Source organism: Drosophila grimshawi, unplaced genomic scaffold, assembly GCF_018153295.1.
Source record: "Drosophila grimshawi isolate 15287-2541.00 unplaced genomic scaffold, ASM1815329v1 contig_44, whole genome shotgun sequence".
In the NCBI taxonomy this organism is placed as follows: Eukaryota; Metazoa; Arthropoda; class Insecta; order Diptera; family Drosophilidae; genus Drosophila; species Drosophila grimshawi.
In genome coordinates this window covers 17,301,901-17,314,377 of record NW_025063240.1, presented here as the reverse complement: position 1 = coordinate 17,314,377, position 12,477 = coordinate 17,301,901, and the positions used below count along the sequence as shown (strand labels likewise).

At 37.2% G+C, this 12,477-nt stretch overlaps 1 protein-coding gene across 7 annotated transcripts in view; it reads right to left on the bottom strand.

The window, feature by feature from the left end:
* Positions 1-12,477, bottom strand: part of LOC6557069 (FH1/FH2 domain-containing protein 3) — a 42,001-nt gene that overhangs the window by 12,170 nt on the left and 17,354 nt on the right. For 3 of the 7 annotated variants that reach the window (XR_004365179.2, XM_032737328.2, XM_032737325.2), the window contains exon 1: positions 5,956-6,159. The exons of the other annotated variants lie outside the window; for them this stretch is intronic. Coding sequence is in view for 2 of the 3 variants with exons in the window: in XM_032737328.2 (XP_032593219.1) it covers positions 5,956-6,144 (189 nt within the window). In the remaining variant the exon portion in view is untranslated. Of the gene's footprint in view, positions 1-5,955; positions 6,160-12,477 lie in introns of those variants that run through there. 7 annotated transcript variants of the gene reach the window in all.

Sequence of the window (12,477 nt, the reverse complement as noted above, 5' to 3'; positions counted from 1 at the left end):
TGACGGTGGCTTGCATTGAAAGTCAGCAGACGATTTCGTTTAGGCGAGCAACGAGGACAGCAGCCAGCAGCCAGCAGCCGGTCAACTTGATTGCCAGCCACGAATCGCATCAAAACTGCACATGGAGAAAAATATGGCTAAGATGTGGAGAAAAGCGCTTTCAAAATGTTTAAATGGAAATATTTCTGTTATATTAAAAAATGACAAATATTTTCAAAAAGTAGAAATACTTAATATATGCTTGGGATTGCGAAGAAAGAGCGAGAGAGAGAGAGAGAGAGACAAAGCAAGAGAGAGAGAGAGAGAGAGAGAGAGAAAGGCAGAGACATTGGCGTCATCGAGCTGGACAGAGGCAATAGCTCTAACACAGAACAGACTTAGAATACTCAGAGGTCCCTCGATATGACTAAGATGGCACATAGTTAAACTGGGTTAAGTCAAGGAGGAATACTCACATAAAATATTTCGTCAACTTAGCCAAAAGAAGGTGTAGTTATCTAGAGAAACATATCTAAGCTAACTCAAGAAACTGCAAGAAACGGGATTGATGGAAGAGCTATAGCCTCGAAAGGCGCACAATTGTTCAACTAAATAATAATTTATAATTTTTCTCAAAAAAAAAAAACAGATAAAAAACGACGCTTGTTTTTTTTTTGTTGAGTGTAACGATGGTAAAGATGATGACGTCGCCTGCATTGGCGTCGTCTGCTTTGGCTGGTCACCTACTTTTCACCGGTGTGCTTTCAGTTTTCAAGCCGTTGATTGCCATGGCCGAGCGCTTGATTGATCAAATGTTGGCTGCAGCTTCAGACTGAGATTCAAGTGAAGCACAGCTCCTGCTGCGCGCACCAATGCCACTGATTGACGCAGATTCACTCGGCCAACTGCCGCTTGCTGTCTTCTATCTGTCTTGGCTTTGCTGCTTTCTGCATTTTTTTCTTTTTCTTTTTCTTCTTTTTATTGGCGCATTGAAAGTAATTATTGGTGCATTTACAGAACAATTACCGGACAACATGAAATTATGTGTGTCGACGCTTGCTTAATGTGTGAACAATAATAAGCAAACAGACACAGCAAATAGCAAATAGCAACAGCAGGAACAACAGAAATCTTGGCCATCTCATCCGGGTAAAGATTACACATACGCCCATTTGCGTGGTTACGCCCAATCCCAAAGGGAATTAGTTGCACAATTGTAGCCAAAGCCATTCTCTGCTGCAATTTGGCCACACCCCCAATACAACCACAATGAGAACAACAGACATCGCGTGCCCCAAGGTTCTTGTCTTTCATAACTCCTGACGCTGCACCCAATGGCCATTTGCTAAATTAAAAGCTGGCCAGACAACGCCACAGCCACAGCCAGCATGGCCAGTGACTTTGAAGGGCAGGCCCAAAAAAAATACAAATATTTCCAACATATGAACTTGTAGCTAAAATAGGAACTCGGCGTGGGTATAAAAAGTAAGGAAATTGACAGTTAAACATTAGACAGAATATAGAAAGCGTATAGTTTAGTAGAGATAAAACAACAGAGGAGAATAATAAAGTAAAAAATTGTACATATATTAAAATATACAAAATATCATATTAACTTGTAGCTGAAATAAGATTTCAGAAATAGATAAGTGTTGAAAGCTTGTCAGAGAAAATACTAGAGAAAAATAGCGAAATATTCTTGCTGTTTTAAAACATAATATAAATATGAAAATGTCTAATCTATTGTTTAGTTACTGCCTTAAATTTCCTGTTGACGAATTGCAGCAATAAATTTGCACTTTTGTTCATTATGAATTAGTCACACTTTCAATAAACTTGACTACTACTGTGAGTGTGGGCTGGTAAACAATATGCTTGAATTCGAATGATCACATTTAATGAAACGGAACCAAGCTGTCTAGCTAAAACTCAGAAAGCTTATCGCTCGAATAGCCAAGTATCGTTTTTCCCAAGTAAGAAATGAGCAAATGTTGTTTCTTATAGCGCATGACGACGACGGATCAAAACTTCCTGCATGTTGAATCAGTTTGCAAAGAAAACTTTCTAGACAATGGCGAGAATACTAGCTAAGATATGAAGTCATAATCAATTTGTGGAGGTGTTTATTAAAATTATGTGTGAAATGCGTGATATGATGTTATAAAGATGTATACATATGCATACCATTTAACTTATATAATCGAGCCGGCAATTAAAAGCAAAAACAAGTGTTTGCATACACAAAAGAAATCGTAAATAACCTCAGGTATTGTCCAAACAGATTTAGTTTGGCCAAAAACCATATCGAATCTCGTTTGTAAGATTTTGTTTTTTTTTTCATTTTTTACATGCCAGCATTCATTCACAACTCTATGCAAATGTTGATTATATTTTTATAGAGGCGGCTTCAGCAATATTTTTTTTTATTTTGGTTGGTTTGCTGTTGATTTTTTGACTGAAGGCATGACAAGATTTTAAATCAATTTGAATTTGGCATATGGTTATTCGCGTTTTTTTATTTCGAGCGAGTGCCAAACTCATAAATGCGGCTATTGACACAGTTAAGGCAACGAGCATAACAATTTGACTGGGGTGAAAATATATGCTCAAACATTTGATATGCTCAGCAAGTAAATAAAATATTATTGACTGATAATAAAACATTGCCAAAATAAGAAAATGAGTAACAAAAAAGAGAGTGAAAACCTATTAAAACTTATTGAAAACATAATTAATCAAATGAATCATTATTCAATTAATATGAAAAAAGAAAATATTTATACTATATTTAAATTGTGTTTAAAGTATTTTCTTTAATTTGCTAAAATATTTAATGAACGCCACAAACAATGTCTAAGAGCATGGGATGAGAGATTTCGCTTGAAGACAAATCGATTGCATGCTCCTAAATGCTTTTATGCGATTATTCCGCCTCGTTGAAACGTGATGTTGATGAATGGCTCACACTTTTGCTTTCCAATCAATGCCGGTGCCGTCGGGGAGTTAATTGACCCCAGACTGACCGCAAAATAAGGCATGCTAATTGAAATGGAAACCTTCCCCAACAAAAGAGCCAAAAGTTATTGCAAAAGTCGCACCCAGAGCTTGAGACGCTGTTGTTGATTCAACACAACTATGCAAATTATTTGGGCAAACACTAAAAAGATGCGTAAGCCAACAATGCGTGTGCTTAATATATACGATATATCAATTGTATAAATTTTATTTCACAATTTGAATTTATAGAAAATCCGTAGTCAAAGCTAATTTAATTATATTTGAAATCGTGTAAATGACATTTGTAAGTGACGCAATGCTCAGCACAAGGGCTTAATTCAATTTATTTTGCAGTGATTTTTACTTTGTGTTTGTTTACTGGGCCGTACACAAATGATCATTGATTCGTTTCTATTTGTTTCGATTCAAATTTATTTTTAAATTTATCTGGCGTAAATGTTGTTGTTGCTCTACAATCTAGACACGGCGATTTTTTATTGTTCTTATTGTTGGTTCTGTGCGAGGTGACGTGCAAAAACCCAATTGGCAAAAATTAAAAAAAAAAGAAGACAAAAAAAAACAAAAAGCAAGAAATAAAAATCAAATCACAATAAACAAGAAAAAACTCTGCGCCGATTGACCGCAACGAAAACTGATTATTTATAGGTGTTTAGATAGGTGTATGTAGCATATATTTTGTTAGAACGGTGAGCTATTGTTCATGACATCATCGAAGATTAGAAATCAACATTATAGGCGCAAAATTTATGAAAGCATTGTAATGCGCTAAATTTAACAAGTTGCATTCACAAAAGTCAGCTCAGTGACACCCTCCATCTCCCCCTAAACTCTATAGATATATGGATATATGGGGTACGGCTGGCTTCCTGGGCTGACTAATTGGACAAATGGCATTCACAGCTGCAACATTGCCTGCCACATAAATCTGCCTACGACAACATCCTGAGCCCAAAGACAAGGCGAGTGCATAAAAAGTGGGAAAAAAAAATCAAATGTAAAAGGAAAGAAAAAAAAACAAAACGAGAACGCTGCATTTCCTTTTGCGATTTGCTCATTAGAATTTATTGCTGCGGCTTGTCTAGATTTACGTATCCTTGTACCACAAGTTGCAGCTTCAGCTACAGCGCCAGCTCCAGATGACAGATGACAGGCAATGGGGGCCGTCGATTGCACCGTTCTTGTTGTGGTTGCATGTGGTATGGGGTATGGGGTATGGGGCATGGGGCATGGGGCAGGGAGCGCTCGATCCGATGCTCGTTGCTTGTTTTTGCAAATTAGTCAAAGTCAAGAGATCGGCGGTACGAACAATGGCCTGACTTAGATAATTGCTGACCAAGGCTTTCACAATGCCAATGAAAAGTGCTGTAAGATGTTTTTTCTCTTTGCGCAGCCCCAACTTCCTATTAGTTGCAACAGATTGTGCGATAGCAATAACTTAGCCGTAGGCCTAAAAACGGCCCCGCAACTGGCCAACAAAACTGCCACAGCCATTGTCTTGACTATGTCCCGAGATTGGGGCACAGCTGAAGCTTAAGACTCTTGTAATGCATCATTTGTTAACTATTAACAGCAATAATATATAATACGTGGAATCTAGAACCACTTCCAGTCGATCATTAACTAAACTCTAGAGATCGTAGCCGTTTTTTAAAAACAATATTTAGAATAATCTCTTACTCAGCAGTGTTTTTCGAGAAGGCTAGAAAATGGAATCAAATTGAGCAAGGTCTGTTAATACAGACATTACATAGAGAATGATTTAGCTGACAGGGTATCTCACTTTTAACCCTTTTAATTAGTCCATTTCCGACTAGTGCATTCCTCTATTATTTGCTATGCAAATGAAGCATTTGTTCGTCTGCCGCCTGTTTGTTTGTCAGTTCAAGTTTATGCATATTTACCAATTACTGCTTTTGTAAAAGTTTCAGCAGTTGTTTTCAAAACAAAGTCATTGTGGTTTTTCCATTTCAACGCTCTGCACAAATAAAACTACAACGATTGCCACTGACCTCCAAAGTTACTTTGACTTTATGCCACATAAATATATTGTTCAAGTAAATTACTTGACCATATGTTTATGTGGCTTTATGTTTCAAATCTTTGATCTTTAATTTTTACGTGAAAAATTTATGACTTTGAACTTGTATTTTATGCAAAACTAATTTTGAATGTGTGCAAATTTGGTAGCTACATAATATATTTGTTTGTCTTTCTGATATAATCGATAAATGTGTATAAACAAGCTATGTAAATTATGAACAAATGTAGTTTGAATTGGAAAAAGACGCAGAAAATGAATTTGTAGCAGCCAAACTACACTGAGTCTGTAAAGTTAACGCACAAGTCACTTAATTGCTATAAGGCATGAAGTTAATGTTAGTTAAGAATTACCTTTGTAAGCAGCGTAATTTATGCAGATTCATAATTCATAATTTTTATATCGATAGTTAATAGTCAAACCTCTACTGTGAAATCTTTCAATGAGGGGTCTTTAATTTTCTTGCCAACTGTTTACAAACAAATTAAATCAAGTTTTAGACCAGTAGTTAAAATCAAAGTTATGCATAAGCAAAACGATAAACGCGATCTTCTCATATAAATAAAATCAACCTTCAACAGAGAAACAAAAAATAAAATAGCTATGCAAAAATTTAAATATCTTGATACAGCTGCCAACAAATAGATAACTTTAAAATATATATATGTGTGTGTGTCATAAGTACCATATAAACAACAAGAAAAAATTAAGTATTGTTGTCTCGAAGTTATGTTTACAAAGAAAAAAGTCAAATACCGTTTAAGCTAACGCAAAACAAAAGAGAAACGTGGAAGATTCCAAACTTGATAAGGCTTTAAAAAGATAACTTAAGCAGAGTACTCGTTTTTTTTTTTTTTAAAGTAAATATATATATGTTTAATGGGAAATTGGTTGGTTGTTAAGGTTGGAGAGATCCTTACGCTCTGCGGTGCATTCAGCAGCCTGAGGATGGTGCCCAGCTGCGTGACCAGGGGCATGGTGGTGGTGAAGGCGTAGGTCGGGGCACGCGTCGGTATCGGAAAGGCGATGGTCTCCGAGAGCGGATCGCTGTCCAGCAGATACTGCACACGAAATGTGATGAGTTCGTCGGGTTCCATTTTCACAATCATTGTGGCGCCGCGAAATTGCTTGCAACACGCACAAGTTTTATAAAGTTTTCTAGTTACTTTTATTTTCGCACTGCTGTAGTTGATTCGATTATAATTCTATGCACTTTTATTTACATTTTCACTGCCGTGTTTGTTTGTTTGTTTTTTGATTTGTTTGCTTTTTTAAAGCTATAATTAACTATCCGTATATAAACATTTTTTTTTTTTTTTGATTTATATGGCATGCAATTTATTTTAATTTGAATTTTTGTGAGTGCGGGCACCAAACCCAAAAAAATTTCAAATGAAAATATCACAAACGTTGCTCGTTGCATAATTGCAGTGACTCTCGCTTTGATTGTCTCACACGCATGTTGCGCAATCTTATGCTAAATATTGCAAATTGTGGCACTGCCACGCCCACTTCTCACACAAAAATATAAACGTGTAGATAATTGCTATGCGAACCGGCTCGCTCTGCAAACATTTGCCTTGATTTCTGGTTCGCCGCTGCCACTGTCTCCATGGCGGCTAATGGTTGTGTAACTCTCAATTCAATGTCAGTTAACAGGCCAGCTCGCCACATGCCCCGCCAACTCTCTCTCTCTCTCTCTCTATGCGTCCCCCATACGTCTCATCAGCATGCATAGCATCGCTTCCAATCAAAATCAAAAACAAATCAAGACCCAAAACATGAAAAATAAAAAGAAGCAGTTCAAGTTTTGAACTGGGTTCCTATCTTCATGTACCGCTAAATAACTGTCGGAATGTGCGTAAGTTGTTTATGCAGATTCACAACTTGTTGCTGCTTCTTGTTGTTGTTGTTGTTGTTGTGCTTGTTGCATAGAGTGTTGCTTGTATGTTTGTCTGTTAGCTTGTTGGTGTTTTATGCGCTGCCCGTTTGGCTTCTTCTGAGCGCGCATAATTGCTTATAACGTGACTCTGATGGGCTCTGGGCTAAGTACGAGCTGGAAGCACTTGTCTAACTGACATTGAACTCGTGGCGGGGTCAAAAGTTTGTTGCACAAAAGGGGTTGTGTAAGAGTTGGCTGAATGGCCAGCATATGAAGAAGTGCAGCAAGAAAATGAGCTTGGGAACCATCGAAGACATGACTAACAGCAAATATACTCAAACAAATATATAGAGTTAAGGATTGCCTGTGACTTTTCAAAACCTTACGATATTTTTTGCAGACAAAAAGACTTCCGCTCTCGCAAAGGTATAAAAATAAATGCTGTCAGTTTTTTTTTAATTGCAGGCTAATTAAAGCTTAGCAATAATCAACTATCTACATTCGAAGCACCTCAACTAGTCAAAAAAAAAAAAAACACTCACACATAAATCTAATTCTATATCTGTTAGACAAGTGGTATTGCCAATAATTTGTGTACTTTGGCCAGTTCGCTTGGTAATTTTAATTGCCGCTTTTGGCGAGGGGGCAAAACAGGAGTGCAAACAATTTCGTTGCTATTTGTGTGCTATGCGTAATTATTAAATATTTGCGAATAACTCGCCACTTTGGGACTAAACGCAGCTGCCAATTGGCTGGGTGTGTGTCGTGTTGGGAGGGGTAGGGGAATGGGTAGGGGGGGATATAAAAAGTCGGCTTTTAAAAAAGCCACACAAAAGCTACGCTTAATTGCAATAATTCATTGCGAAGCGTACGAAGTGTACACAGAGAATACGAAATAAAATTAAAACGAAAGCCATAAAATGGCTAATAAAGTAGCAACAACAGCAACAACAAAACGGCCAAATGAAATAAAGAGTTGTGTAAACGTAAACAGCTGTTGAGCATGCCGAGCGCGAGGTTCTCGAGAAATGCGATTCACAAAATATAAAAGAGAGCAGAATAATTACACAAAAAAAAAAATAAAAAATCGCGTCATTAACTGTGTGTTTTTTTTTTTTGCGAGAGAGTCAGAGAAAAAGGAAGTTGTGCGCACAAAGGCCAAGTTTGGAGTTAAATGTTTAAGGGCCAGGCAATGGCTGAAGGGCAAAGGAAGTTGAAGCCGTTTTTATTTTTTTGTGGCTCTTCTTTTATCATTTTAGACTGGTTGCTTTTGCTGGCCTGGGCAGGTGTCCAAAAGTGGTTGAAAGCAGGAAAGCAGAAGCAGCAGCAACAAAAACAACAACAAGAAAAAGAAGAAGAAGAGCAACTCGTTCTCGTCATGCGAAAGTCAGCAAGAAGTCAGCTCGTCAGCTCGAGTTGAGTTTGAGCTGAGTTTGGCCAAATGAAATTGAAAATGAAGTTGGTATTTTGCTTTGGGGTTTTACTTTCACACACAGAGGCAAAACACACACATATATACAGAGATAGACAGACAGACAGACAGAGAGACAGCAACGGAACTCGTCTTTGGCCAATTCCAAGGGTTTTATCGGCCAAAAGTTAAGTGGCAAACGTTTTTGGCTGCGGCTTCCTTATTGGCAACGTGCAGAAATTTAATGAAACTTAATGAAATTAAATAAATATTATTGTAAAAAAAAAAAAACGTCAGCTAAGTGGCAGCCATGTAAATGGAAAGAAAAAAAAAACAGCAATTGGCCGCTTGTAGCGTAGTTGTTGTCGGTTTTTTTTAGTTGTTGAGCCAACTCGGCCAACGCCGAATGTTGCATATTTAGTTACAAATTACGACAATGGCAACGACGACGATGACGCCAGCAAATGCTGGCCATATTAAATGGTAAATGGTAAATAATTTATGCAAATGTTGCACTCAAGCAATTTGGCAGCAAGCAGCAGCGGCACCCACAACCAACAACAATAACTGTCAGGTAATGAAACCCGCCCGCTGGCTCAAGGAAACTCCGGTCTCCTCTTTTTTTTTTGATTTTGGTTTTTTGTTGTTGTTTTGCTTCTCTTCACTCGCCTTGACTCGCTAAAATGAACTTTCACTTTTACTGCCTTGTGGTCTCGGAACTCGCATTTTGGGGTCTTGGAGTCTTGGTGCCCCTTGTTCCCGTTGCATGTTGCAATTTTGCACATGCACAAAATGCGGTAGCTTCTCTCCTCACTATCCTACCCATCATCATCATCATCATTATGAGCATGTTCGATGTTCGCTTTATACGCTGCTGACTGATTTTATGCCATCAATTATGTAAATTTTTCCATTTTGGCTAATAACTTGTGCAATTTACAACAAGCCACCTAATTGACAGCTACTGTGCATTTGCCTAACGGCCAAACCCGCCCACTAATATATACATGTACAGATATATATCTATATATAGCTATATAGAGCTGTAGACAATGATATGATAATGATAAACACAACTGAGCATTCACATTGTTCATATTTTTCCATAGGAAATGGAAACAGGAAGTTTGTATCAGTAATGTGTGCTTGGTATCTGATTAATTAGTAACAAATTATTTCGTGTAGATTGGGAAACACACTAATATTTTGAAAAACAAAATAATAAAATGCCTATAAAACTAAAGCATGTGTACTATCTTTAAATGTTATAGTAGCCCATAGGTATTTTCTAAAAAAAAAAAAAAAATAGAAACCACGTGAGTTTTGGTATATTTCAAGGTCAGAATTGATTGAGAAGTTAATTAGAGTTCCTTGTAGAGGGCTTGTCTTATCTACCCCATCAATGTACACAAATGGACAGCAAATGACATTCTTCTTTAGATACAGCCATAAAAAAAATAAATAAATTTTCGATACTTATCGTCTTTGCTAATAAAGACATCAACTCAAAAATGTTCAGCTAATTCGCAGAAATGTGCCGCATTTGGTTATTGACATTGCGTATTTTGCTGGTTGCGCTTCAGTACACAGCAAATATTTGGACATGTGAACGCAGTAGAAACAGTACCAAAAACCGTAAAAGAAAACAGACGGAACGAACTGAAACAGTTTGCCCAAATGAGCAGAGAAACAGTTAGAGGCACACACAGACACAAATTCCAAGTCAATTTGTCACGCTTGGGGCAAGAGCTGAGGAAAATGGATGAAAAATGAAACCGTGTGCATTTTTTTTCTTTTCCTTTTTTATTTTTTTGTCCAAGGTGCAAACCAAACAAACAAACAAATGACCAAATAATTAGAAGAGAGCGGGTAGGGAAAGGGGAGGGCTGAGGGCTGAGGCCACTAACAAATGTCGAACAATCAGAAGTAGAAGAAAAGCTCGACTTTAAACCACAAAAGTTGTTTGACCTCTTGACTGAGTGACTGACTGAGTGAATGACTGAGTGCAACACATAAAATTGTTAAGCGGCTGCATTTAAAAATAATTTCAGCTGCCAATAAAATAGAAACAACAATAACAGCAACAACAACAACAACAGCAAACGATGGCCCGTACACTAATAGGGCTCGAAACGAGTTTGTCCCGCACGGATAGCTGGAAAATTGTGTCACGTTGTACCAGAACAGCAACAACAACAACAACAACAGCAACAACAACAGCAGCAACAGCAACAGCAAACAGCGATCGGTTAAACGCTTTTGACACAGGCAAAGATACAGCTACAGATACAGATACTGAGATATAGCTATGCACTCGAAAAAAACATATGTCAAAAAATATCTTTACGCAATAAAGTTTCTTAGCAAAAAAAGTTTCATAAAAATGTTTAAGAATTTTATGTATTTTTGTATGTTTTCTAAATTATATAAAGAATTTTTCGGATTGTTAATATTGACTTTTATTTCCCGCAATAAATTTTTCTAAGTATACAAATCTTACAGTTAAGATTTCGTTATGTTGAAATGTTAAAATGAATAAAGTATTTTTCGATAATGCCTTTTATTTACCTCGATAAATTTATCTTAATACAAAAAAAGTTCCATATAATTTTAGAAATATGTTTTATGTATTTTTTTTCTGTTTTATCTATCTGATGTATCTATCTGATTCTAAATTATAGATATACAAATGAAAGTAGATTATTTGAAGTTCCAGCGCATACATTTCTCAAAGTGTACAAATATCCCTTGCCCCTTTACTGGGATGCATACCAAGGCATAATGTGCGTGTGCCCCGCTCGACCATTTGATTTATTGAATTCTTGGCCAAGTGAGCAACTTATTTTGTATGCGTCCGATGCGTTGGCCAAGAATGCTAACTCATTATGTGACCACAGCAACAAGCCCGAGATAAAGAGAGACAAACAGAGGGAGAGTGAGACACAGACCTGAGCCAATGGCCAGGTAGTAGAACTGTTCACAGTTAATTATAACAATAGCAACAAATTGCTGTGGCAATGCCATAAGACCAGAACGGAAACCAACTGCGACCATTGGCGACGTGTACAAATGTCACTTCCTCAGCTTAACCAGAAGAAATCGCGAGAAGTGCCAAATGTAAGTGTTAACATTGTTAATTGCAACGCTCCTCTTTCCGAGTGTGGGAAGTCGTCTTCCACACTCGAATTGGGGTCGAGCGAGTTCGGCTCAGCCGGGAAAAGGGGGAAGAGAAGTGCGCTACTTGCCTTAAATATATGCTAATGCTCCCTACGAGAGATGCTTGAGGAGAAGTGCATCAGAGCATTCATATGCATATGAAAACGGTAGCACTCAAGAGCAGCACAAAAGGTTTATGGGAACGTGTGGAGATCTAAATTGTTTAATTTATGCAGCTCATAAGTTGAAGTCCCATAAACAAATATGCGCGTAGAACTATGAAGATGAAAGTGTCATAGAGCGTCGTCCCCAGAAATTGGGTCAGCAGACATTAAATTCCACAGCGGTATATTATATCAAGTTGAATAAAACTGATAAATATTGATGTTTTCAATTAGTTAAAGCTGAGAAAAAAGAGAGTAAAAGTTCCAAAAGCATATATAAATTGGGCCAATCTATATGCTTAAGATGTGGCAAAGTTTTTGTATGTTAGACTGTAGACTGAGAAGATCTTATCCGTTGGGATTACTAGTGTAAACTAATACATAGATGCTTCTGAAAACTACAAATATAATTAATTGTTGTAACATATTTGTACATATCTTCTCTATCATTTCTGGCATCTTCGCATACTAAATATTTTGAAGAGCATCCACAACAACATGCAACGTATGCTCATCTTAAATATTTTGTCATTTTGATCGATCGCCAGGTGGCCCCGATACATTTTATCCATGTTTTCACATTTGTAAATCGTATATTTCTCAGCTCGTAACTTTGCCCGATTCACATGGCTCTATTCATCTACTCCACTCCTCCAAGCAACTCATCCGCTTGGGCTAACTTGTGGTTATTTTTAATGCAGTTGACATGAATTCTTTCAAAATATCACAGAATATCACGCACACACACACACACACACACATAAATATTGCACTAGATATATACTATTTTATGTGTATATTCATTTGCTCCACTAATTTGCTGAATGTG